A 26,737-nucleotide genomic window follows, 5' to 3' on the forward strand; every position below is an offset into this window, starting at 1 on the left:
GTGCAGGTGTATGAGTTATGTGTGCATGTCTTGTGCTCGTGTAAATGAGGCGAACAGGTAATCATTTGCATCAGCATGTACACAAACGTGCCAGGCATGGGATTGCATCAACAGAGTCTGATGTGTGACTTTATATGAAACCCATCTGGGCCCAAGGTGTGAGCATGAGTCCCTCTTGTACCTGTAAGTGGGGTTGTGGCCGAGAGAGCCGTGGGTGCCCCGTCAAGGGGCGCAGGGGGCGGTGATGAGAGCTGGGAGTCTGTGCGCCTGCCGGTGCCTTTTGTATGTCAGCGCGTCCCTCAGTCTCTCCGTCGGCGGTTCAGAGTTTCTGCGTGTCTGTCGGTCTGTGTGTGTGTCTCTGGGTCGCCGCCTCGCTGTGTGTGTCTCGCTCTCCCTTGGCGGGGAGGGGATTGGTCACGCATGACTCATCTTGAACCGAGCGGGGCTCCAGCGGCAGGGCGGCCGCCGCCGCAGCTGGAAGGGGAGGAGGACCAGGAGGAGGGAGAGGAGGAGGAGGAGGAGGAGGGGGCGGGGGCCTCTCCAAGTTTGTCGGGACCTTCTTCCGAGGCAGCGGCGGCGGCAGCCAGGGAGGCCGGGGCTGCGCGCGGGCCGGGGGAGGGGGCTGGGGCCGGGCCCTGGGCGGCGGGGCCGGCGCCTCCGCTCTCCTCCTGCTCGTGGTTCAGCCGTTGCTCCTACTGCGGCCGTGGCCCCTCTCGGCACGGCTCTCCGAGCCGCGCGCCCGCCGAGCCCGCCGCTCCCCGGCCCATGTACTGGAAGCATGAGAACGCCGCCCCGGCGCTGCCCGAGGGCTGCCGGCTGCCGGCCGAGGGCGGCCCCGCCACCGACCAGGTGAGCGAGCGAGCGAGTGGGTGAGCCGCCCGGGCCGGGGTCGGACAGGGACCGGGACCCAGCCGGGCCGGGCCGGGCGACGGGCGGCCGCGGGGAGGAGGGGTGCGGGGGTGCGCCTGGGAGTGTGTGTCTGTGAGTGTGTGAGCGCGCGCGAGCACGAGGAGGGGGGGTCGCGGAAAGCGGGAACACATTATGCAAATGTTGGAGGAATTTCTCAAAAAGCGATTTAGCAAAGACACAGGCGAATCAAGAGGAGGCGAAGCGGGTATTGTCCGTCTGAATAGGCGCTGATAGCGCCGATGCGCCGGGGGTTGGGCCGGCGCAACGCTGAGAATCGCGGCGCGGGGCCGGTCCCGGGAGATCCGAGGGGCTGGAGGGTGCTCTTTCCTCTTCTTGGACGCCTCTCTTTTCTCTTTTGGGCCCCGTTTCGTCCCCGATCTCGCCCCCGTTTTACTCTGTGTTTCCCTCGGACTGGCCCTCGGCAAGCGCCTGAGTCCGCGTCAGCATCGCCGCATCAATTTCGCCGCGCGCGCGGGGCGGACGGGCGGATGCTCCCAGCGCTCAGGGTTTTATTTTCCTCAAGCGCCCCTCCCCAGTCTCTTTTTTATTTTCTTTCTTTCTCTCTTTTCTCCTTTTTGCATTTTGCGCCGAGAGCAGGAGAAGGGAGCGAGGAAGGAGGGTGGGTGGAGGGAGAAAAAATTCGATTTTTAATTACTACCATTAAAAAATCAAATTTGCAATTCTTTGGGCGGCCTGATGGATCTCACTGATTGACAGTTGGAATTGACACTCTGGCTACCTCTTATCTTGGGCATTCACGACAATTTCTAATTGCAGGTAGTTTGTGTGTGTGCGCGTGTTTTTTTTCCCCCTCAGAGGCTTGGATTGCAAGGGAACTAAGCGATTACTTCAAGAGCCACGGGTTAAGTGCAGGGAGAGGGGGAGAGAGAGGGAAAAAATCCAATCCAAATTCAAATTGCTTCATTAGAGAGACACCGCTTTTGTGGGGAAGGGCTTTAAATGCCCACTACAAAGTTAGGACTCATTGTTCCGCGCCGGTTTATATAACAGGCGCGGGGAGGCGCTGGGCTCAGGCTGCGCGGAGCCACAGTGCTGCAGCCGCCGCCGCTTGCGTTCCCTCCCCCCTCCCCCAGGTGATGGCCCAGCCAGGGTCCGGCTGCAAAGCGACCACCCGCTGCCTTGAAGGGACCGCGCCACCCGCCATGGTGAGTTCGTTCGGCCCTGCCTTCGGTCCCCGGTCCCCTGGCGGCCGGGCCCGGGGGAGCTAACGCGGCTTTCCGGCCCCGAACAGCTGCCCCGTGCGTTGGGGGACTGCCGCAGGGCGCCGCCCCTCTCTGAGCTCGGTTTTCTGGCCGGGAAGGCGAGCTTTGACCGCTCCTGGCACCTAGGACGCGCGTGCTAAAAGTTGGAGCCGTCCTTTCCTCTCCAGTAGGCCCTTCCATTCCTGTCCGGTAGCCTGTGGCTTGTCGTTTGGGGAGGATTTCGTTGTGGGTTGGTTCGCTGAGGCCGGGGTCTGTCTCCGAGGCAGCAGCAACGCTGGGCATCCGACTCGGCCCGCAGCTCAGAGTGCGGCTCTCGCTCTCCCCCCACCGCAGGCTCAGTCGGACGCTGAGGCCCTGGCCGGCGCTCTGGACAAGGACGAGGGCCGGGCTTCTCCCTGTACGCCCAGCACGCCTTCCGTCTGCTCACCTCCCTCTGCCGCCTCCTCCGTGCCGTCCGCCGGCAAGAACATCTGCTCCAGCTGCGGCCTGGAGATCCTGGACCGCTATCTGCTCAAGGTGAGACAGGGGCGGGGTGCTGCGTGTGTGTTGGCGGGGTGTGGGCTGTGACCCCGAGGACTGCAGGGGGAGCCACGCCGGCGCCGGGTCCCCTCAATTCGAATCCTTGCTCAGCCCCGGCCAGACTCCAGCGTCTTCGGGCAGATCTTAGCGTCTCTCTGCGCCCCCGGGTTCCCGTCTGAAAAATGGGCAGAGTTGATTTCTACCTCCCTGCGCCTCCATGTTACAGAAGAAAAGTGGGGGAAGTCACATGTTCCTTCAGATCTCCGGCGCCTGTGTCTGCTAAGGGGGCCGGGGAGGCTGGAGCCGGGCGCGCGCAGAGGTCCGCGCTCAGCCGCCCCCCATCTCCGCCCCCTCCCCAGGTCAACAACCTCATCTGGCACGTTCGTTGCCTCGAGTGCTCCGTGTGTCGCACGTCGCTGAGGCAGCAGAACAGCTGCTACATCAAGAACAAGGAAATCTTCTGCAAGATGGACTACTTCAGGTAGGCTGCGCCGCAGGGCCAGCAGTGTCGCCGGGGGCGCGCAGAGGCCGTTTGTCAGCTGCGCTCGGTCTCTGCCTCCGGAGGCCCCCGCGTCCCGAATGCCCCGGCGCCGAGCCGCGCGGGGACCCAGCCCGCCGGCTCTCAGCGCCAAGCACCAGGAGCTCCAGGCCGCGCGCCGGTGCTGGCAGGGGTTCGGGCCGGTGATCCGCCTCCGGTTGCTGAGGCCCACTCGGTTTTGGTCGCGTCTCTGGCTCCCTCTCGGTTCCTGCCTGAACCTCAGGCTCCTGTTCCGACTCCCAGCGCGTCGGTCGAGCTCCGAGGCCCCCGGCCCTGGGTTGTAACCCTACTTCCACTCCAGCAAAGCCGGCGTCTCTATCCGGCAGGACCCTGAGCTGGGTTCCAGACTCTTGTCTCGGCTCTGGTCCCGGCACTTACCCCGGCCGGGTTCGAGGCTGGATTCAGCTCCGGTTCGGCCTCAAGCACTAGCCTCGCATGGGTCTAGGATCCGAACCCACGTTCAAGCTTTCGATCTAACCCCCGACCTCGGTCTCCGGCTCCGCCTCAACTCAGGCCCCGGCATCGCTCGAGTGTAGGATTTCGTGTCTGGGATCCTGCCTGCGCCCTGGGCGCGGGTTCCAGTCCCAGCTCCGTCGCCGTTTCGGCCCCGGCTTCAGCCTCTCCTGGGTCTAGGCTCTGACTTTGGGCTGCCGGGACAGGAAGGAGGAGTGGGGCGCCGCAGCCAGGGCCCCGGAGTAGGATCACCCTGGCCTGCGCCCTCCGCCCCGCGGTGCCGCGTCCGGCAGCTCTCCACAGCAGCCCAACTGGTCCTCCTGCCGCCTCTCCGCCGCTTGCGCGCGCCTGGCTCCTCACCTCGCCTGGCTCGGCCCTGCCCGGGTCATGGTGTCGAGGTCACGGCGAGGTCAGAGGAGCAGCGACTGCCGGCCCGATCCCTAGGGGAAGCGTGAAGCAGGCCTGAACTCGGGTCTATAGAGTCCAGAGAGAGTGGAGTGGGATTGGTTCCTGGGCAGGACGCCTGTTCCCAAGAGCTTTCTTAGGAAGTGGAGAAAGCTACTGCCCTACAACAAGCAGCCCCCATCCCTCCGACATCCTTCCCATCCCTGCCTCGGGAGAGGAGAGGTCACTGATGCAGCCTTCCTGGGAATACCTCAGCCCCAGAAAGATCCTCTAAGTCAGGGGATGCTATGTAAGGCAATGCCGCTTCCCCTGGCCCCTGGATTTGAGTCTCTGGGAACTTGGAAAGAGAGGACCTTGAATCTAGGGGGAGGCTTGTAGTATTTGGGGCTGGGGTGCTCTAAGGACACCTTAGGAAGCCTGGCTGGAGAAATGGACTTTTCTCCATCGGTGCATGGGTGTGAGTGGAAGCGCAGCTAGGGTGTACATGGGCAAGGGCGGCTCTACCAGCTGGCCTGGGACTCCAAGTGCGAGGATGCAGCGTGTCTGTCTGTCCGGATCTGTGCAGTGGCCTGGGTGAATGTGTCAGCTGAGGAGGGCGAGGGGCGTGTGGACAGCGTGGGTGTACCTTTATAGCAAGCACTTGTCTGTCAGTTCATGTGTGAGTGGAGAGTGTGTGTCTCTGTGAATGCTTAGACCGTGCGTGCGCGTGTGTGGGGGTGTGTGTGTTGTCAAGTTGGTCAGGACAAGCTTCCTTCTGGCCTGGGGTCTGGAGGTGAGAGGCTGAAATCCCGTCATTCCCCACCCCACCACACACCCCTCCTCTGAGGGGCATTTCTCCTTTCGGCCTTAATCCAGGCACTGAGGGCTCAAGGGTGTGGAGTGACTGTGGATTTGTGGGTATGGGCTGCAGCCTGTGTGTATGTGAGGGCAGGGTTGTCATTCATTGGTGTGTAACCAGAGTGTGACCTCCCCCTCCACTGTCCTGACTCTTAGCTGGCCAGGGCAGGAAGCAGAGGTTAGGGTCCCTGCTCTAGGCCTGACTCCAGTTGGTAAAGAAACAAGCCAGCTGCCCTTTCAGGGCTCCGTGTGTTCATCAGTGGGCCAGGACGGCCTGGGGAACCCAGCTGGCCTCTTCCCGCAGAGTGAAGCAGGCCTGGCCCCCTCTCCTGGTTCTCCTGGTGGCAGCGGACCCGCCACCCACCCTGTGAGCCACTTTGCCCATGTGTCTGTGCTGCTTCTCCAGCCCCAGCTCATGCCCAAGGCTGGACCAAGCCTCCTTGGTTGATGTGCTTTCCTAGATCTTCAAGGATTAGTCAAAACTCAGATCTTGACCCTACTGTTCAAAGCCTCCATTGCCTTCTTTCCCACGGTAGTGGGACAAAGCATGAAATGTCCAGCTATCATGGAGACACAGAGACCAGACTCCATGAGGCCAACCCTGAATCACTGTGTGACCTCAGGCAAATCACTGCATCTCTCTGCCCTCAGTGTCCTACCAGGGTATCTCTCTGAGCTGCCAAGAAGGCTAGTGAAGGGAGGAAGGCTCAGCAGAGGCTCCCTAAAGGGTAGGTGCTATGGGTGTCACCACTGGCAGGGTGGCAGGGGCATCCTGCCCTGGTGGCATTTCCTCAGACAGCTTGGGGAGCAAGAATGGGGCTGGGCCATTTCTGGGCTGCAGGTTCTGAGCACTAATCCTTTTCTAGTGACAATAGCCCCCAAAGCAAAACTAAAACAGATTTTTGGTTAAGAAAATAGAGCGAATAAAGGCTCACATTCCCTGGGATGAGAGAAGAATTGTGGCTTTTCTGATGATTTCTCCCCCAGCCAGGTCTCCCTGCAGGCATAACTCATCCCTGGCAGCCCCACCTGTAACAAAAATAATGAAACCCACAAAAAGGGAAAGAAAAAAGGCGGAGCACCAGGCAGGGACTATTGTCTGCTCTGAGCAGCAGCCCGGGCTCTGGGTGGCTGCTGCAAGAGAGCTCTTCCTGGAGAGAGCATGGTGGCGTGGAAGGCAGAGCCCCCTCTCTAGATTGGGGCTCAGGGAAGGGCCTAGCACTCAGATTCTCTGGCCGTCTGTTTCCTGAAACCCAAGATCAAGGGTCTGATGGGAAATGGGCTGGAGCACTCACCCCAAAGAGAGGCCAAGACTTCTGAACAGGATGCAGGGAGGGAGGAAGTGGCCAAGACCCCACTGGTAGCTTCCGAGGTCCTCTGACTTCTGGTCTTATTCCCCAGGGAAGGGCTTCCTCTCGGTTCTGTCTGCTATCTTGCCCTTCCCTGACACTGGTCTGTAGACTTCTCTTCTATCTTCTTTGGCAGAGCTGGTAGCACTAGGGGCTCAGGAAGCTAGATGTTAGGAAAGCACTCCAAGCTCACCGGGGCAAAACGCAGGTGGCTGTGCCTGGGTGGGGTAGAGTCTGGAGGGTCATTGCTGCTCCTGGCTTTGTTGGAGGAGATTGGCTTTCCACTGACTATGTGCACTCTCTGAAATCACTGGACCTCTCTGCCTCAGTTTCTCCAACTCACCGTCCAAACAGGGACCTCACCAGCCCTTGTGGCTTCAGTCAGATTCCCACCTCCCCTCACTCCCTGAGTCCTAGAAGAAAAAAAAAATTTTTTTTTCCATTAGGAAAATGTGTGATGCTTTTAACGTCTTCACTTTTTGGGTTAAGACCGTTTTGCTTTCTATTTGCTTCCAAGAAGTAGGGGGGAAAAAGTCCTGTGTGTGTGTGTGTGTTGGGGGGGTGGGAAGATAGTGTTCCTTTCTGGGGGATTCATGTCTCAACAATCAAAACCCCAGACAGGTGACTTCTCTGGTGGTCCAGAGGCTAAGACTCCATGCTTCGAATGCAGGGGACCTGGGTTAGATCCCTGGTCAGGGAGCTAGATCCCACATGCTGCAATTAAGACCCGGTGCAGTCAAATAAATAAATATTTCTTAAAAAATAAACCAACCAGACAGCTTCCTCCCACCCACCAATCTGTGGCTGCTGCCCCACATTGACTGATCTGAAATGCCCCTCTGGCCCCTCCCCTCCTGAAGTGTCATACCAATTGTAGACTGGGGGAGACAATGTCCCGAGAGAATAAAGAATGCGTCCCACCAGTGAGAGAGCAGAAGAGGACAGGACCGAGGATGCTGTCCCAAGACTGTACAGAGCGCTTCTCTAAGCTGGGAACTGTGTTAACCCTTTACATCTCATTGCTTTATCTTATTGAATCCTCCCATCCACCCTGTGAGTAGGTAATTGTCATAACCCCTACATTAATAGGATGGGAAGCAGAGGCCCTGAGTGGTGAGGTCACACAGCTAATAAGTGGCAGAACTTGGATAACCCTCACGGCTGCCTGACTTACCATCCTTATGTCTCAATATTTGGCACTCTTCTTCTGTAGCTGAGACACTCAGCAACCTGCTGCCTCTGCAAGGTGGGGCCCATGGGATGGCAAAGACCACACCCACCCAGCCACCCCTGCTGGCCCTAAGACTCCCTACCCTGGCTGGCTGGCTTCCCTCTGTGCTCTGACTGACTGTCCCTGGGTGGGCCCTGAGAGCACTTGAGCAGGAGTGAACTTCTCAGAGTCCCAGTGACTGGAGGTTCAGGTCACAGGGTCCTTAGCCCTCTTGCCTCCTGACCACGGGCATGGGGCGTAAAGGGTTAACTACCTCTCCTCGCGTTGATGGGGGTGGTGTTCAGAGAGTGCCCGGGGCTGGGCCTGGGAAGGGGGGCTGCCCACCACGGTTCCTGTCCCCCACTTGGCCCTAGTGACTTAGGGCAAGCCTGCCGGCTTCTCTTCCTCGTTTCACCTTGAACCCAAGCTCCGACCACATACTCCAGCGGGGGAATCCCACCCCCTCCCCCGGACCCCGAGGGTCCCCGGGGAGGCTCAGAGCTGGGAAGCGGCCCCCCACCGCGGCTGAGAGCAACCCAGCGGCCGCCAGCTGTTGGGGGACAGATGTTGGGGGAGCTGAGAGAGGCGTTCGGGGAGGGGCTTGGGCTGGGACCTCCGAGGAGCGGGGCGTTTTAACCTCTTAAATGCTGGTTCTGTTGTTTTCGGCTTCTTCTCCCGTGGGTTTGCAAAGCAGGGAAGAAGCAGAAGGCATAGGACCACTCCCCCGCAACTTGTTTGCCTCATAGAATCTCTTCTCTAAGGCCCTCAAGTGAGCGTCCCGAACGCAAAACAAGAGAACACTGGTTTTGAGTGTCAGCGCCTTGTCTCACTAGCTTCTTAACAGTGTCCCCCCGCCCCGCCCTCTGAGCTCCGGTTTCCAGAAAAGGGGTAGCGTAGCAATGGGGACAGGAGTCGTAGTGAAATTCCGATGGGCTCTTCAGTTGAGGCTCATTCACGCAACAAATAACTGCTGGGCTCCTACTCGGTATCCAGGAAAGACAGGCGGAGAGAGCTAGCCTGCTTCCGTCCCTGGCGCACAGTTCCCTCCGCAAAGCCACGAGTACCCAGATGTCTGCGTTCCCCGCTGGCGTGGAGAGAGGGCAAGGCGGTGCGCGGCGCCCACTCCACTCCTTGCAGCAGCTGCCAGGCTGTGCTTCCTACCTCCGACACCTCTCCATTCCCAAAGCGCCTCTGTGCTTTGCGCCTTTGCCCCGCGGCGCGCGCGGGGACCCAGGGAGGGGCGCGCACAACGCAGAGGGGAGGCGGGCAGTGGCCGCGCCCCCTAATCCCTTCGGCGCTCCCTTCGCAGCTCCCTTTCACCCCTTTCTTGAAGTTTCGTTGTCTCTGCCGCCGATTTCGCTGCTTCCGGAATTCGGCGGCACGGGCCTCGCTGTCCGCCTGGGAAAGGAGTCTGTCGGTTTGTCAGAGCCTGGATCCGCAAGCCTCCTGGTGCCCCTTGTTTATGCTACCTTCCACCGGTTGGGGACACGCTTCAGGAGCGGCCCGAAACGCATCCCAAACTGCAAAATGACCCCCATCCCCATCTAGGATTTAAACGCGAGGATGGTTTCATTGACTGGGCGGAGACACGGCGCGCGCAGGGAGATCCTAGAGCTGGGACAGCTCCCGGCATTTGGGGTGATATGAGGAGGGCGATAAAGTTGCTGAAAGGTCGCCTGCGGTTCCCGCCTCAGAGCAAGGGGGTGAGGGCTCTGCGAGCGGCCAACTGAGGCGCAGAACGCGCGCGGCGTCGCGGACTCGTGGAGCGGGAAGATCAGGGATGCTCGAGGAGTCTTGGATGCGTCTTGGCGGAAAACGACGAACCCTGCAGAGGCAAGCGCCAGGATCCGGGAATTTGAACTCTGGTTCTGCGCACCGATCCCGAAACACGGAAACCGCTTCCTAGAGACGGCAATAGCTCTCGCCTGCATCTCAAGGCCGGGGCCTTCCTGTACTGACTCTTTAAGGCTCCCTCTACTCGAGACTGCGGAGGCCCCAGGCCCTGCGCGAGGGAGTTTCCCGGACCTAAGGCTCGGAGTGGGGATGCGACGCAGTCAAACCAGGCCCCTTTCCTGTTCATACCACCGGGTTTCAACTCTACCCATCTCCAGTCCCACTGCTTCCGCAGGTTCTAGGAGATTTTTTTTGCACGTCGGAAGGGACCTCAACCCGTGTTCCACGCTCCGTGTCGTCTTGGACAAGTCACTTGTCTGCCTTGAACCTCTGATTCCACGTGTGCAAATTGGGTGTCAGAGCCCCCACTTCACATGGCTGCGGCGAGGAAAAACCTGGAGCGTAGCGGGGGTTCTGCACCCGGCTGGCCCTTCCTTCTTCCTTTCAGAGGCCAGGAAATTCTCACAGTCCCGAGACGGGCAGCGGAATTCGGAATCGCCCCTTGGGCGGGAGCAGACTAAAAATGGGCAAAACGATTTCCTCTCCTCTTTACTGAAGGATTGGAAACGGAGACCGCGGACTGTGCTGGGGAAGCCGAATTTCCGGGGTGGGAATCCGCTTCTGTCTGTTTGAGGTACTGTTGACTAGGCCCAGGCGCGCAAAGCGGCCTGAGCGAACCCCGCGGCCGCCGACAGGGTCCCCTAGAACACCTTGTCCAAGAGAGCGGCATGGCACTGGGGGGACGTCTATAGTCGGCACTGGCCGAGGCCTCCGCTCCTGTACTCAGTTCAACCCGAGACCGTTTATTCAACCGGCAGTTGCTTGTGTTTGCCAAGGCAGGCGAGGCTATAACCAGAGTGCATTTGCTGGGCTGGTTCCTGCGCGCTCTCAAGGCGCTTCCCAGTGCTCTTTTGGGTGGAATTGTGCCTCTGGGGACACAGAGGCAAATCTTCTAGAGCTTTTCCCAGGAATGCCGGGGTGGAAGGGAGAGCCAAGAAACCCGTCTTTTACAAGTCGATGTGTTCAGTGCTGAGAAGGTGGTGCTGGGAGCCATGGAGCTAGGAGTGGGAGGTCCGCGGTGGGAAGAGGAAACAGTCAGTGCTTAAGCCTGGGGAGTGGGGAGTGCTTCAGAGGGATCATAAGACCTGGGACCACCTTGCTTCGTGGCTGACTCAGGCTCATGCTTGGGTGTGGGGTGAGGGATCTTGAGAAAGGTTAGGGAGGAGATGAGCCAAGAGAGGATGTGGTCTGTTGAGCCCGGTCACCTCCAAGGATCTTGGACCAGATCCTGAGCGTAGAGTGGCGCCACCAGAGGATTTTAAGCTGAGTAGGGTACAGCATAAAGCATCCGTGCTGGCAACTTCCCTGTAGCCACTTTGTGGAGGCTGAGTTGGCCAGGGTGACGCTGGAAACAGACGTAAAGATGGGCAGTGAGAGGTGCATGATGGGAGCAAGGCTAGGAAGGCAGCGCAGGCTGTGGAGAGGAAGAGATGGGTCCCAGAGATACTTAGGAAATGGAACCTACAGTGTCTGATGATTTGTTGGTTGCTGGGTTGAGGAGAAGAAGTGGTTGATTTAGGTTTCTAAGCTTGAGGGGCTGGATAAGTGGGGTCACCATTCCCTAAAAAAGAGTGTGCACCAGAGGGTCAGCGCAGGGTCACTGGGTGAGTCATCTACTTCAAGAAAAGACTTTCCTGGTGCTCCCGGGACAGGCCTTGGGCTGACTTCTAGGACAGGGTAAACCAGACTCTGCTGCTTCTTGGAGGGGCTCCCAGTCCGGTGGCGGTGGAGGCAGCCACACCACAAAGTGGGAGGGTGAAGGGGAAGCAGCAGAATCAAGAAAACTTTGAGAGAGAGTGAGGCATTTGATCTGGGCTTTTCTCTCTTGTTAGGATGACACAGGGCTCCGGAGTCTGAGACTGTAGCTGCTTACTAAACCAATAGCACTAACCATTGCTGTTGTCACCTCGTTCAGCTCAGGGCAAGAAAATGAGAACTCAGAGAAGCTAAACATTGTGTCCAGGGTCACAAAGCCAGTGAGTGCATACCTGTCTATGCTTTCAAGACACTCTCGAATTTCTCTACAACTGGGTTACAGTTTATTCTTCTCAAGAGTCACACTGGCTAGGGCTTCTCTCCTTGCAAGCTGTGTGACCTTGTGCCCATTACTTTACCTCTCTGGTCCCCATTTTCCTCATTTGCAAAAATGAAGATTAATTGGGACAATCAACATAAAACACTTAAAATCTTGCTGGGCAAGTGGTAAGTGCTCATAAATTTGCCAGATTATTACTATTATTACATTTCCCCTATATTTTATTGAGCAGAGTAATGTTATATACAGATTCAGTGATCATGGTAGACTATTTGGAAAACTCAGAAAAGCACCAAGAAGAAAGTAAGAAACCACCCACCAGCTCACCTTCCAGGTGGGACCTGGCTGCAGGGGATGGTGAATCCAGACAAAGGGAAATGCACGCGTGAAGTCCCTCGGGAACCGGGAACCAGGCGTGGCGGAGACTCAGGGGTTTGGATGGCTGGTCTGAGCCTCGCCATCCCTTTTTTCCCCTCCCCCGCCATGTCCCACAGCCGATTCGGAACCAAGTGCGCCCGGTGTGGCCGACAGATCTACGCCAGCGACTGGGTCCGGCGGGCGCGCGGCAATGCCTACCACCTGGCCTGTTTCGCCTGCTTCTCGTGCAAGCGCCAGCTATCCACAGGCGAGGAGTTTGGCTTGGTCGAGGAGAAGGTGCTCTGCCGTATTCACTATGACACCATGATCGAGAACCTCAAGAGGGCCGCGGAGAACGGTACCCAACCCGCCCCTACCCCTCCCCACCCCCAGCCCTCTCTGACCCCCACGCCACCTCAGCACCCCAGGGACTGCTGGCAATTCTCTAGATCCTGGCGCTCCCTTTATCACCTGGGGGCAGCATGGGGGTGGGGCTGCGCACGGACCTTGCCCTTCTGGCTCCACCATTTGTTTGCAAGTCTGAAGTCACACTGCTGGTCCTTGCAAATTGTTTCCTACTCTGTAAAATGGGGCTAACGAAAAGACACGTCAGAGATAGATGAGGCTGGTGTTCTGAAAAGCCGAGAGGCACTCAATGAACCCTAGCGGTGACTCTCATCTCGGGCAGCCTCCTCTGCCTTTGGATAGCTCTGGGTGGCCTGGAGGTTCATCCCCTCTCCTTTGCCAGAACCAGGCTTGGGCCAGTCAGCCAGAGTTGATGCAACCCTCTCCTCCCAACTCCCACCCCAGCAGCTATGAGCCAGTGGTTTGGGGGTGGGGTTTTCCTTCTGGGCTGTAAGGAGAAAAGCCTTTGAGTCTAGAGACCCCAACTTCAGTTTTGCTTTTGGCAGGTTGCCCTGCCATACAAAGTTGCCTTTTCTTTCTGGGCCTCACTCTCCCTAGTGGAAAACGGTTATTGGACTACTGAAAGTGAAAGTTGTTCTGTGTGTCCGACTCTTTGCGACTCCACAGATAGTCCATGGAATTCTCCAGGCCAGAATACTGGAGTGGGTAGCCTTTCCCTTTTCCAGGGGATCTTGGACTAGGAAGATCCCTAAATCTCTTCTGTCTTTGATACTGAGATTTCTGAAGACACTTAGGCTCAGGTCTAAAACCCAGGTCTTCCCGGGTTTGTCGGGGCTAAGTCATAAAGTGTCTGCCCCATTCCCAGTGCCTCTCAGGAAATATGGACCACCCCGCCTCAGTCTCCAGTCAGAGGACTAGTTAGGAATCCCCAGAGTGCTGTTTGCCATGGTCACAGCTCCAGTCAGTCGCTCAGTCATGTCTGACTCTGAGACCACGTGGACTGTAGCCCACCAGGCTTGGTTATCCATGGAATTTTCCAGGCAAGAATACTGGAGTAGATTGCCATTTCCTACTCCAGGGGATCTTCCTGACCCAGGGGTCAAACCCACATCTCCTGCTTTGGCAGGTGTATTCCTTACCACTGCGCCACCTGGGAAGGCTTGGCCACAGCAGGGCCATCACTTTCTCCTGCCAGGATCAGGGCTGAGTGGGTCTGGGTGGGAAGCAAGTGAAGCTGGGGTGCTCTGAATTTACCTTCAAGTAAACTGGGCAAGTCAGTTGTGGAGCTGGGATGGAAGTCCAGGAGTCAGCGTTTCCACCACACCATCAGTCACTCCAGGCTCCTTCCATACCTGGACCAACCAGGACCACTGCTAGCCACAGCCTTGCCAGTTACACTCCAGCTCTCATAGCCAGGCTGACTCCAGACTCCTACCATGCTGGGAACTTGAAAGCTTATGACCTCAGATCTCCTTTACTGACCAGCCTTCAGTTTGGGCTATTGCTTTACTTGTAAAACTTAAACACTCATGTGTCCATTATAGAAAATTTGGAAAGGATGGTTACGCAAAAAGAAGAAAATAAAGACCACTCCAAATGCCACCACCCCTCACATTTTAGTGTATATCTTCCCAGATTTTGTTCTATGTATGTATGTCAGAGTGTTTGTTTTGTTCTTTCTTTCTTTCAACACAGTGTTCCTAGTTAAAAAATTATGAATAGTGGTGGAGTTTCTGGAGATTTCAATTTTCTTCTTTGTGCTTATCTGAATTTTCTGATAAGGAGCATGTACTACCTTTGCATTCAGAAAAATGAGATATTAAAAGAAAGGAATATATTTAGTGTGATTAAAAAAGTAATGTTAAGTGGAAAGAGAATAACACGTTCAGTTAACAAAATTAAACCTTAGAGAAGGTGATGACATGTGATTGTTGGAAAAAACTTCAGAAGCTGCAGAAACATTGAGTCTTCATAATTGCACTGCCTCTTCCTAAGCCTTTGGTGTATATCCTTCCAACCTTTTTGCTTCCATCTTTTTTTTTTTTTCAATTACAAAATTAGGATCACAGTTCTGTAACCTGCCTGCTTCCCATCTCCATCAGTCTTTGGTTTCCCCAGTATGTCAAGGAGGGAGCCCAAACTGGGATGCTAGAGTCAGCCAGCTTTCAGAATACTAGTCGAAAGGTCCAGAGCTGGGACTTCCTTCTCTCTGAACCTCAGTATCCTCCGCCGTACGTAACACGGGGATAATGACACCAATCCTCAGGGTTGTGAGAAGTACAGGGCACCCCCAAAGAGAAGCGTCTGGTACTGAGCAGATGCTCAGAAGTAGAAGCCCCTTCCCCAAAGACAGTTCAAGGGCTTAGAACCCTGGGATCCCCGCTCCCAGCCAACTCCGCTCCTGACACTTCCAGGGACCAGCTCCCCCCACCCCCGTCCTTTCCAGGCTGCCACTAGAAGAGATGGGGACGCGTGGTCAGCCACTTCTGTCGCCCCCAGGGAACGGCCTCACGTTGGAGGGGGCAGTGCCCTCGGAACAGGACAGTCAGCCCAAGCCGGCTAAGCGCGCCCGGACATCGTTCACCGCCGAGCAGTTGCAGGTACAGGGGCTGGCCGCAAGTGGCCGGGAGTGGGCGGGGCCTCGGAGTGGGCGGGGCTTAGAGGACCTCCTGACTCCTCCCCTCTGCCCGACCCGCGGGGGGCGGGGAGGGGCTGTAGCTGCCGGGGGGCGTGGCCTCCGGGCCGGAGCCTCTGATTGGGCCGGGGCCTTGGCGACCTCGGCGGGCTCGTGCCTCACCGCCCCGCGGCGCCTGGCAGGTTATGCAGGCGCAGTTCGCGCAGGACAACAACCCAGACGCGCAGACGCTGCAGAAGCTTGCGGACATGACGGGCCTCAGCCGAAGGGTCATCCAGGTGGGGCCGGGGTGGGCGGGGCCTTCGGGTCTGGGGCGGGGCCTAGGGGCCTGGGGGCGGGCCCTCGAGCGCGTAGCCTGGCTGCTGAGCAGTGGAGTGGGTCGGGGAGCACACGTGGCCGCCCTTCCTCAGGCGGCGACGAGTCAGTCCCGCCTGGGGTCCCCCGGCGGCGCGTCCAGCCTTTTCCCGCGAGGCTGAGGCTGCTGAGGCTGTCGTTCCAGGTGTGGTTTCAAAACTGCCGAGCGCGTCATAAAAAGCACACACCGCAGCATCCCGTGCCACCCTCCGGGGCGCCGCCGTCCCGCCTCCCCTCCGCCCTGTCCGACGACATCCACTACTCCCCGTTCAGCAGCCCCGAGCGGGCTCGCATGGTCACCCTGCACGGCTACATCGAGAGTAAGTGACCGCGACACCCCGGTCGCCCGGCTTGTGGGAGAGCGGGTATAGACGAGCGCTCGTGGGTGGCGGAGGCGTGAGGAGGCCTTGCTGCACCTCGTGAGTGCAGCTGAGGGTTTCTCAGTCACTGGGACCTAGAGGTGGGAGAGAGGAGTTAAGTTCCCCAACTCTGCCGCAGTGGAGCTGGACTCCTCCGTAGAGGCAAGCCATTCAAAAAGTACTATCTCAACACCCACTCTGTGCCAGGGACCGAGGACTAGAAAAAGAACAAGAAGGGTGAAGTCCCTTCCCTGGGGGAGCCTGCATTCTGGTGGGAGAGTCAGGAAATAATACCAGAGAGATGAGCTGTTTGGTTTTCATCGTGGTGATTCCTGTAGTCAGGATTCTGGATGGGAGTGTGTGGAGATGTTGCCTCTCCTCCGGCTGAGAGCAGAAGGGTGGTAGGAGTGAGTGAGACACGAGGAGAGGGGAAATAGGAGTGCAGGCAGCAGAGGAACCGAGTGTAGGCAGAAAGTGCCCTGGCATGAAGGCGTTTGGGTCACAGAAGTGAGCCAGGGTGACAGGAGTACCCACAGCTGAGGCGGAGGGCAAATCACCTGACTTCCTGGAACCTGTTTCCTCATCTGTACGCTGGGACATTAATGATGCTACCTCACAGGGTGGTGATCCGCTCATGTGTTCAGTAAGTGTTTTTTGAGTGCTTTCTGTGCCCTAAGCACTGGGATGCCTGTGTGCTAAGTCTCATCAGTTGTGTCCAACTCTTTGCAACCCCATGGACTGTATTCTGCCAGGCTCCTCTGTCCACGGGACTCTCCAGGCAAGAATACTGGAATGGGTTGCTACTTCCTTTTCCAGGGGATCTTCCTGACCCAGAGATCGAACCCACATGTCTTGTGTCTCCTGCATTGGTAGCTGGGTTCTTTACTCCTAGCTCCACCCTGGGGGACTCCAAGCACTGAGATACAACAGACCAAAGCCTGTGCTCTCCTGAGGCTCAGGTGGCAGGATGGGGAGGAGGGGAGACAATAAACAAAGGAGGGAGGAGAGGTGTGTCAGTGGGGACTGAGCACTGTGGGTGAGGGGTGGCAGGTCATGGTGAAGTGTTCAAAGAGTGGAAATCTGGGGGAGAGACAGAGAGAGGAGCCTTGTGCATGTCTGGAGGATGGACATTTAATGAATTTGCTATTGAGCGGGTGCTTGTCACAGATTTTCTTTCCCTTTGGGGTTGTTTCTATTGATTGTTTCCTCAAAGCTGGGCATGGCCAGAAAGATAGATGGTGACAACATACCCACAAGCTCAAACCCTCTCTTCTCTGGGTTCAAGTAAAAGAGAAAGAGAAGGGAGGTCAGAGAGAGCACAGCTGTGTTGCAAGTCCCTGCCACGTGCCAGGAGCTATCTTGACAGATGTTTCTAAACATCACTGTTCTACTGCACAGATGAGGAAACCAATGGTCCACAGTAAGTTAGTGGGAGCCAGGATTCTTTAATAATGAAATGTGGGCTTTAGTGTCATACTGTGGGGCTTCAGAGCCCATCTCTGTCACTTACAAGCTGTGAGACATTGGGCAAGTGTCTTATTATCCTGGAATACCAGTTTCCTCATCTGTAAAAATGAAGACAATAAGAATCCAATCTCTTTTTTAAAAAGGAGAATACCTATCTCAAAGCAGTATTGTGAGCATCAGATGAGATCATTGACTTAATGTCTTCAGTATTTAGTAAGTCTGGAAAAGTATTAGCTGCTCTTGTGATGGTGGTGGTGGTTCTGGCTTGCAGAGCTGCGAATGCAGAATCCTGCCTTCTGCACCAGGCTGCCAGTTGGAAGTGGCAGTGTCTGCCAGTGTCTCTTTGTTCTGTTCCATTTCTGAACCATCTACTCAGTAGGAGGGACTCTTTTCCCGCTTTCTTTTCTAAACAATGATGTGTTCAAGCTGTAAAGAGCTCACTGACAATCTAGTTCATCTGTTAAAGGTGCCAAGCACCAGGGGCTCTCTAGGTACCAGGAGTCTGGGCCACCAGCCAACATTTGCTGGGAAGTTGGTAACGGATCTAGGTGACCCCATGGAGAGTGGGGCCATGGTCTCCGGAGCTATGTCAGGACTCTGTCCACATAGTTTGTTGGCCAAGCCTAGGGACACCTAGAGAAAGGACTGAAGTGCCCTTTCCTCTTCCCCTCAAGGTGAACCCAGCTTGGGGCAGGAGGCGTCAAGGGTGTTTCAATGTGCTGCCTCCTGCTGCGAGACTGAAGGTCTCCTTAGAAATTTTCTTTGCCATTCACTGAATTCACAGGTTCCTGCATTTCCCAGAGCCTTCAAGCTTGGGCTTCCCTTCTAGCTCAGTTGGTAAAGAATCTGCCTGCAGTGCAGGAGACCCGGGTTTGATTCCTGGGTTGGGAAGATCCCCTGGAGAAGGAAATGGCAACCCACTCCAGTATCCTTGCCTGGAAAATCTCACGGACAGAGGAGCCTGGTGGGCTGCAGTCTGTGGGGTCGCAAAGAGTCAGACACCACTGAGGGACTAATACTTACTTACTTCAAGCTTGGAATCTCATAAAAAAGCTTTGGAACTAGACTCCAGAAATGCAAACATATGCACATAGTTCTCCACATAATCTCAGGCTGTTCATGGGCCCTAAGAACACCCCATATTAAGAATTCCTCCATCTTCCTCAGATGAGGGAACTGTAGCTCAAAAAGGCACAGTGACTTGCCCTGTTACATATTAATCGCAGGTCTCTGTACAGGGCTCCTTCCCCTGCATCCAAAGAGGATGAAGTTCAGAGAAGAGTGAGGCCCTAGGCGTCACTGTGGTGGTAAAGAGGTGGAAGCATGAGAGATTTGGGTCAGACCAAGGATGGCCTTACCCCTCACTGTTTTAGATCTTGGAACAGGGTATAGAGATTCATCCAGCAAAATTTTAAAGAGTATCTACTAGATGTCATACCTTATTCTAGGTCCTGGAAATCCACAAAGATCTAGAATCTAGAAACAATAAAAAATTCCTGCCCTCATTAGAGGTTGCAGTCTAGCTGGCAAAGACTGATAATATCAAATAAACAATAAAAATATACAGTAAGTCAGATGATGGTAAGTGCTAAGGAGGAAAAATAAAGCTGAGAAAACAGGCAGGGAGGGTAGGGGGGAGGTGTTGGTGTTGGGTGGCAGTTGTGAATAGGGTAGTCAGGGAGAGCATCCTAGAGAAGGTGACATATGAGTGCAGAGTCCTCTATGGGAGGGGGGTAAAACCCTGGTGATAGCTGGGAGATAAGAAGGTACAACGCACCAAGGAAGGACTCGAATGGATGGGGTAGAGCCTTGAATTTAGGAATGTACAGCCTTGAATGTATATATTCATTTCTTTCTCTCTCTTTTTAAAACTTTATAACTGTAATATAGTTGATTTACAATTTATGATTTACAATTATAATTTCTGCTGTACAGCAAAATGATTCTATTATATATATATATATATATATATATATATATATATATACACATTGTTTTTTAATATTCTTTCCCATTATGATTTGTCAGAGAATGTTGAATATAGTTCCCTGTGCTATACAGTAGGACCTTGTTTATCCATTCTGTATCTAATAGTTTGCATGTGCTAACCCCAAATTCCCACTCCATTCCTCTCCCACCTCCCTGCTTGGCAACCACAAATCTGTTCTCTATATCTATGAGTCTGTTTCTATTTCATAAAAGTTCATTTGTGTCGTATTTTAGATTCCACACATAAGTGATATCATATGGTGTTTGTCTTTTTCTTTCTGACTTATTATAAGGCTCTCTAGGTTTATTCGTGTTGCTGCAAATGGCATTATTTCCTTCCTTTTTATGGCTGAGTAGTATTCCATTATATATGTGTACCACATTTTCTTTATCCATTAATCTCTTGATGGGCATTTAGGTTGTTTACATGGCTTGGCTATTGTGAACATAGGGGTGCATGTACATATTCATTTATGAGTGTTTATCAGTGAGTTAGACAGTTATCATCAACTACGCTTCCCAGGTGGCACAGTTGGTAAAGAATCTATCTGCTAACGCAGGAGACACAAGAGATGCAGGTTCGATCTCTGGGTCAGGAAGATGCCCCCAGAGAAGGAAATGGCAACTCCAGTATTCTTGTCTGGAAAATTCTATGGAGAGAGAAGCCTCGTGAGCTATAGTCTGTGGGGTCGCAAAGAGTAGGACACAACTGAGCACACACACAATAGGCAGTTATCACACACGGCTTCATTGCTCATGAAGACTTCCAGGGACTTCCCTGGTGGTCCAGTGGTTAGGACTCTGCGCTTCCATTGCAGAGGGCATGGGTTTAATCCCTGATCAGGGAACTAAGATCCCAGAAGCCAAAAGACTTTCACATAGGGTATTGCAACCAACCCTACTGAAATTTTGCCCAGGGGCATCCCACTGGTAAGTGACAGAGGTGAAAATGGCCCCAGGGATCCAGCCTACCGAGCCCAGGGCTGGTGGGATGCTGCACGGAGACTGTGGGATGGGCTCCAAGGCATCCTCTCGTCCACAGGTCAGGTACAGTGCGGGCAGGTGCACTGCCGGCTGCCTTACACCGCGCCCCCGGTCCACCTCAAAGCCGATATGGATGGACCACTCTCCAGCCGGGGGGAGAAGGTAAATGGAGCCTGGCTGGGTGGGGTGGGTCAGAGCCACCCCGCCGGGATTGGGTTTCCGGCAGGATTCTTGTCACTGAGCAGGCACCCTCTGCCCGGCACTCAGGCCCCCCTGTGCCCCACCACACAGTGCCTTGATCTGGTGCCAGTGTGTTCGGCATGTACGGCCAGCCCCCTGGTGGCTCCCCACCATGGCTGGCCTTCTCTTTTTCAGATTTACGGACTTAGTAACTCCGCTCAAACGTTGCAGCTCTGAGCAGGGCTTATATCACACACCACCCTGCCTCCCACCATCTCACAGGTTCCTCCTCCTGCTTCCTCCTTTGTGTTTCTATCTGTTGCGAGTGAATATCCTGAGCTGGTGGGGCCCAGGGACAGCAGGCCAGCTGTAGTGGCCCTTGGTCAACTGGTAAGGCCTCCTTTGTGGAACCCGATCTCTGGTTGTCTCAAGCAGTAGGACTGGACGCCCAGAAGGGTGCTTGGACGTCACCCAGTCCAGTGGCTGAAAGCTCTGTTCTTACTCCCAGGAAGCCATTTGTTTGTTCTTTCTCATAATGAAGGATGGAGATGAAACGGGGTCGGTGGGGAGCCACTCTGGATGAAACTGCAGAGGGAGTAGAGCCCCCACCTCCCCCTCAGCTCCAGGATAGCTCGCAGTGAGCCTTGAAAGCCACTGCTCTCAGACAACCCCTTCTTTTAGAAAATGAGGCCCAGGTAGCTCAAGATCACAGAGCCGGAATGAGAACTTGTGCCTTTGTTCGTTCACAAAATCGGTTCTTCAACCGACATTTGCTAGGTACAGGCTGTGCCCAGGAGCCCCGAGTCAGTTGCCAGGAGCACAGAGATGAAGGAAATGTAGTTCCTGCCCTCGAGGAGGCCAATGGTTAGGACACAGTATGATTCAACTGTGATGCTGGGCCCAAGGGAGCTGGGGGTGGGGGCGCAGCTCAGGAGAGACACAGGAAGGCTTCCTGGAGGAAGGCATGCCTGAGCCTCAGGGTTCGGTAGGGAAGGCATGAGCCGCCACGGCTCTCGGGGAACCCAGAGCGATTCAGAGCTGCTGGCACACAAGCTTGGGAGGAATAAGAGTGAGGGGTGGAGCCCTCAGGTTGCCAGGTGGAGGCGCATGGACCGTGGTGGGCCCTGGAGGTCTCTTTTAGAAGTATCACTGTAGTGGTCCTCGGAAAGACAGGGAGCCCTGGGAGTCAGAGGATGTGCTGGGCTTGGGGAGAAACAGGGCCAGGCCTGAGCGCAGTCTTCTATGCCTCAGCATCATTTGGGCAGCTCCTAGTGAGGCAGATTCCCCAGCCTCACCTGTGGGGAGCTGGGGCAGGCCCCAGGGTGTCATACCCAGCCCCATGATTCTGCAGGCAGCCAGGAGTGGGACCGCCTTTCCAGGACAGCCCCTCTTACTCCACCTCCTGATTAAGCACCTACCTGTGGGGCTGGGCTGAGGGCTGGGCACCATGGGGAAAGTAGATGATGCAGAGGTACAGCCAGCCCGTAGGACCAGTAGGTTTATAAGTAAATAGTAGGACACATGCAGTCCCAAATTCTGGAGACCCCAGTGGTGGGTGACTCCACCCCAGGAACATCCCCTCTGAGACTGTCATACTCACAGGAAGGGCTGCCTTGGGTAAACAGCTTCTTTGTTCATGGCAGGCACTTTACATATGTTGTCTGATGCCCCCGATCACCCTGTGGATATGAGGATGGCATCCTCATGGTAAAGATAAGGCAACAGAGGCTCAGAGAGGTGACCTGACTTGTCCAGGGATGCAGCTAGCCCCTCGGATCTGAAGTCCACCTGGTTCAGTAATCATGTGCTTCCGAGCCGCGCTTCACAGTCTGCACGATGCTCTCTTTGACCTCATCCTTCACAGCCTCCCTGGGAGGATGATTGTGGTTGACTCCAACTCACCCCTGCATGCACGGGCTCAGCCAGAGCAGCAGCTCACCCAGAGACACACAGCAAGTGTGGGTACAGCTGGCCTTGACCCTAGGGCTAGTTGCCCCCCCGGCCTGCAGGAGAGCATTCGTCCTGTCACACCTACACCGGGACTCAGAGGCAAGCTGGCACGGTCCCTGTCCTCAGGGTAGCTTAGAGCAGGAGGTGGGCAGCTACACCCCAGGGCAGTTGAGGATAAGGGATGAACGTGGATCTTTGAGGACCCAGAAGACAGAATGGCCAGCTCCAGGGGAGAGGCAGGGGACGTGAGGAGTCCCTTCCAAGGCATAGAGGTTTGGAAGAACTGGGGGTACAGCAGAGGGCTTAGTGTGGCGGGGGCCCAGGAAAGTGGGGGGAGCCATCAGGGGGGGTTACGTAATGAGGGCCCTGTACCTTCAAGCAAAGGGCCTGGGCATTATCTGGGGTCAGAGGGGATCTTTGGAAGGAATTAGCTCAGGGCTCAGCACTTGGAGATGAGCCCTTGTCTCCTGGTTTCTCAGCTAAGCCTGTGGTTATGTCTGGTTCAGCCTGAAGGATGAGCCAGTCTGGGGGTCTGGCAGCTTTTGGATGGGGAAGGTTTCTGGTCCCTGGGATTGGCTGCCGTGCCACAGTTCTCTCTTGCTGGCCCAGAGCCCCAGCTTCACGTCCAGCAACTCTACAGAAAAACATTTCCCCCTCCTCATGACCTTCCGCCCTCTCACTGTCAGACCTTCCTGCCAGCTCCCAGGAACCTTTTCTGTCCACATCTTGCCAAACCCCTGGGGCCTGGCAGACTGTGTGTGTCCAGGCAGTGCAAAACCCTGTGGGCTTTCTTCCAAATCCCTCCGGGCCTGATCCAGCCTGGTGAGGAGGAGATTCAGGGCCCCCTGGGGCAGCCCCCCCAAACCCACTCATCAAGACCAGCACTGGCCTGGCCCAGAGAACAGTATTCTGAGCATCGGGGTAGCATCCTGTGCCTCTGCCATGTTGTCATTGGATTGCTCATCCCTGTGAGTTTCCAGAACCAACATTTCTTCCCAGTCACGGCTCCTGATCCCACACAGAGCTGGGAAAATTCTTAGAAATCAGGGCCCAGCCGTCATTGTTCAGATAGAGAGATGGAAGCTCATGGACAGGCAGGGTCCTCCCTCTGGAGAGAGCTTCTATTAGGAAGAGCCCAAAGTCAGGTAGGCAACCCAGAGACTAGAGGAGAGCAGTCTAAGGTGGGGGTGAGGTCCAGAGTCAGGCAGACCAAACCCCAGCTCGGCCACCTTCTCCCTTTGGGACTTGGGAACACGGTTTCTCTGAGCCTCAGTTCCAGCATCCACAAAATGGGGGCAATAATTGTTCCTACCATGCAAGGTTGTTGCTGAAAGCAAATGCGATCACATATGTACAGGGCCTAACATGACACCCGGTGTGCAGAAAGTGCTCCATGTGTGTTGGTTATTATTACGATGGCTCTTATGGCGAGCATCACCATTGCTTTCTTCCATCTCCTCCTCATGGAAACCGACCTGGGCCGTTAGCATTCTTGATCGAAAAATGGAACAGCCATATGGCCACGCCCACTGGACGTCCTCTGCCCACCTGAAACCTCCTCCTGGCACCGGACTGTCGAAAGGCAGATCCCATTGGCCAGATAGCCAATAATCCTTGACCTGAAGCTTCGGGGTTGTGTTGGTGGCAGTAGAGGTCAGCCAGGCATCTTAGGTGGGAGACGGGGAGAGGAGGCAGTCTGTCCCTGACCACCCTGTGTGTGTCAGGCACCTGGCGTATCTCAGCCACCTGCCTCTCCAAGTGCTTGGACACATGAAGGGCTTGGCCCATCACCTGGTACTTGGTAGGCACCGTTGGTAACTTTCAGGGTGGTCTGGAGAGAAAGAGGCAGTGGGTCTAATGAGCAGAGCTTATTCTAGAGCCAGGCTGGGGTTGCCGTGCTGGGTCCACCTCTTCTGGGCTGGGTGATCCCAGGCTGTTGAATTTTCACCTCTCTGGCCCCATTGCCTCCCCTGTAAAAAAGAGATGGTGTCAGGGCACCCTGGTGGGGTTAAGGCCAGGCTCTGTGAAATCATGTCCATGTGCACTATACCCAGTGCCAGGAAGTTTGCCCAGGAGGTGCTAGCTGCTGCTCTTGAATCTTGAATTCTGCTCTTGGATCTTCGTGATTCCTCCCCATCTGAGAGAGAGTGGGAGAGAGGTGTGCTCATCCCTGTTTGACAGATGAGGAAACAGGTTCAGAGAGGTGAAGTGAGTTGCCCAAGGTTGCACAGCAAGCAAGTGACTGAGCCAGGATTTGAACTCAGATGTGGGCCCCGGGTCCCCCTCCTTCTCCAGGCCTTTGAGGACCTCTGGGGGGCTGCCAGCTGGTGCCGACCCTGGCTCAGCCCCTTCCCACGTCCTCCTCTTGCAGGTCATCCTTTTTCAGTACTGACGCTGCCGGCACTTCCGCATCTGTCCATGGGCGACCTGCAGCTGTCCCTCAGCCTCTGAAACCCGGAGTCCGAGCCGCTGCCAGGGATCACCCGCTCTGCGTCCACCCCTCGTCTGCCATCCTGCCCGCCGCCAGCTGGGCCCCTGGGCCTGGCCTCCCCGTCTCCTGCTGAGAACCAGAACCTCCACCAGGAGCATGCGGAGCCCTCCTCCAGGAAAGCTAGAGCTCCCTGATACTTGGAGCCAGGGTGAAAACAACAGCCCGTGTTTCCCATTTAGTCAGGAGTCGTCCTCTTCAACTTAAGCTGATCACAATAGCAAAAGGCCGAATTGAATTGCGCGACGCCAACAGCCTTCCAATTTACAGGTTTTCTTTCCTCCCGTGTTGGCCTTTACTACTTCCTTGGAACCATCTCCAAATTCTGAATAGTCAACAACCCCCAGGGTTATCCACTCTGTTGCTTTTGTCTGGAAAACTCTACAGTGTTTATGGGATGTCCCTAAAGGAAAGCTATGTTCTAATTTTATCATTTCCATCTGTCTGGTTATGTCAAGTTAATTCAGAGAGAGAAGAGACACTGACCAACCCTGAGAGGCCCAATAGGGCAAAGATGGAGGCCTGCCCAGACCAAGAGGCAGGGGGATAAGGAGAGGGTGGGGGGAACAAAGACCCCCATTAGTTTGGAGGCCCAGGAGGAGTTGGCATGCTGGGCTGGGAGGGGCAGGAGCCATTTTAAGGAGAGGAAAGAAGAAACTTGGGGTGTGTGTGTTGGGGGCCCCACTTTCCCCATTATCCAGCGTATGTGCGGGTGACGTAGCAGAGGTGGTTTTTGATCTGTGTGGCGACATTTCTGAATGTCTGGACAGGTTACACTTGGGGACGCTTCTTGGCTACTTGTTGACTCCCGATGGGTGGGGGTGCTTGGGCCACATCTTTTTTTTTGGTGGGGGGGCATCTCCTGAAGGGACTGGGGAATGGAGCCCAGGGAAAGGGCAGTCAGAGCATTCATTCTGGACCTATCTCTGCATAGAAGGAGGGTCCCGATGCTAAGTGAGTGTGCCAAGCCCAGGGTTCTAGCTGGCACTTCTGGGCTTCTCCAGCAACCCTGCCCAGAGCCAGCCCCACCTGCTTCTGAGAATGCGGACCAGACAGCTGTGCTCACACCCACCCCGTCCTGCTACTCTTCCCCCCCAAAAACAAAAGGGCTCATGCTACACAAGACCATGATGTATGTTTTCAGGGGACACCCATTTGTCCCAAGCGTATCCTGTAATTTTAGAATTACTTTGTGTCCTGATGCATTTCCCACTAGAGGCTGCTAGTAAGCATGTTTCAGCCCAAGTCATCCTTCCTCCTTTGGTTCACCTGGTATGTTGCTTTGGGAAGGAGACTCTAGGACAGGGAAAGCAAGCTCATGGTACACAGGTATCTGCTGTCTCTGGTTTCACCCGTGGCAGACATCGATAATCGATTGCAGCACTATCTCGCTGAGTCTGGATAAGGGTTCGGAATCCCAATGCTTGAAGCTGGCACTTAAGATGAAAACTTATATGCCATTCTCGCTCTGGGATCTGGAGGAAGGCTGGGCCCGGGTGCAGCCCCTGAAGGGAACCTACTTCTTTTCGCTTTCAAAGACAGTTCCAGCTGATTCAGGGCAAAGAGAAGGCACCCCTCTGAATGTGGGTGGTGCAGCTCAGTTCAGAACTCACCTAGTGAATAATGTGTGCTTAGCCCTGTGCTCGGAGCTGACATTAACAGGAGCAGCTGGGCCCGATCCCTGGTGATTGGGGAACTCTAATCTTTCCTTTGATTTCTGCTCCCAGTGATCGCAGTCCCAAGCACCATCAGGTGGTGAGTGGCCAGCCGAGTCCTGCCCAGGGTCACCTAGTACCCACTCTGCCTTGAGCCTCCCCCCAGGGTCTGTTCCTTGCGTGGATCACGTGGTTGTAGCATGTTGCGGTTCAGACATGTCTCCACTAGCCTGATAGAGCAGCCTGAGAACCTACAGGCCATCAGGACTATTTATTTAAATACAAAGCAAAAGGGGGAAAATACACACACACACACACACACACACACACGGAAAAAAAAAATTGTAAGCACTTTTTTGTAAAACCAATGTCTGTTTTGTTACATACCTTTCATGTTGTGCTTTGTAAATGTCTTATTTGTGTAATAAATAAAGTTAATGCAAGTAGAAGTGCTGGCACTGACCTCCGGAGCACAACACGATTCCATTTCTTTCCTGTTCTCTGGTGAAGGGCTCAGGCTCA

At 55.4% G+C, this 26,737-nt stretch overlaps 1 protein-coding gene across 3 annotated transcripts; it reads left to right on the forward strand.

Annotated features, from left to right (window-relative positions):
- Positions 1 to 541: 541 nt before the first annotated feature.
- Positions 542 to 26,677, forward strand: LHX6 (LIM homeobox 6). 3 transcript variants are annotated; one of them, XM_043916927.1, is made up of 10 exons: positions 543 to 849; positions 2,004 to 2,075; positions 2,466 to 2,648; positions 3,011 to 3,132; positions 11,926 to 12,146; positions 14,654 to 14,754; positions 14,972 to 15,067; positions 15,289 to 15,463; positions 20,001 to 20,104; positions 24,444 to 26,677. In XM_043916927.1, exons 1-10 carry the CDS (start codon positions 766 to 768, stop codon positions 24,462 to 24,464), a joined length of 1,179 nt encoding a protein of 392 aa, XP_043772862.1. In that variant the 5' UTR covers positions 543 to 765; the 3' UTR covers positions 24,465 to 26,677. The 3 variants fall into 3 exon arrangements, with proteins under 3 accessions (XP_043772863.1, XP_043772862.1, XP_043772864.1); XM_043916928.1 differs by lacking the exon at positions 20,001 to 20,104 and having other exon boundaries at positions 542 to 849; XM_043916929.1 differs by lacking the exons at positions 543 to 849; positions 20,001 to 20,104 and adding an exon at positions 1,134 to 1,199.
- The last annotated feature ends 60 nt before the right edge of the window (positions 26,678 to 26,737 follow it).

This window comes from Cervus elaphus, chromosome 11 (assembly GCF_910594005.1).
Source record: "Cervus elaphus chromosome 11, mCerEla1.1, whole genome shotgun sequence".
NCBI classification, from domain to species: Eukaryota; Metazoa; Chordata; class Mammalia; order Artiodactyla; family Cervidae; genus Cervus; species Cervus elaphus.

Bases quoted from the DNA above. Each gene is read 5' to 3' on its own strand.
- LHX6 (XM_043916927.1), top strand. From the start codon at position 766: ATGTACTGGAAGCATGAGAACGCCGCCCCGGCGCTGCCCGAGGGCTGC. The intron at 850-2,003 runs GTGAGCGAGCGA...CCCCTCCCCCAG, and splicing joins GCGGCCCCGCCACCGACCAG to GTGATGGCCCAGCCAGGGTC. The intron at 20,105-24,443 runs GTAAATGGAGCC...CTCCTCTTGCAG, and splicing joins TCTCCAGCCGGGGGGAGAAG to GTCATCCTTTTTCAGTACTG.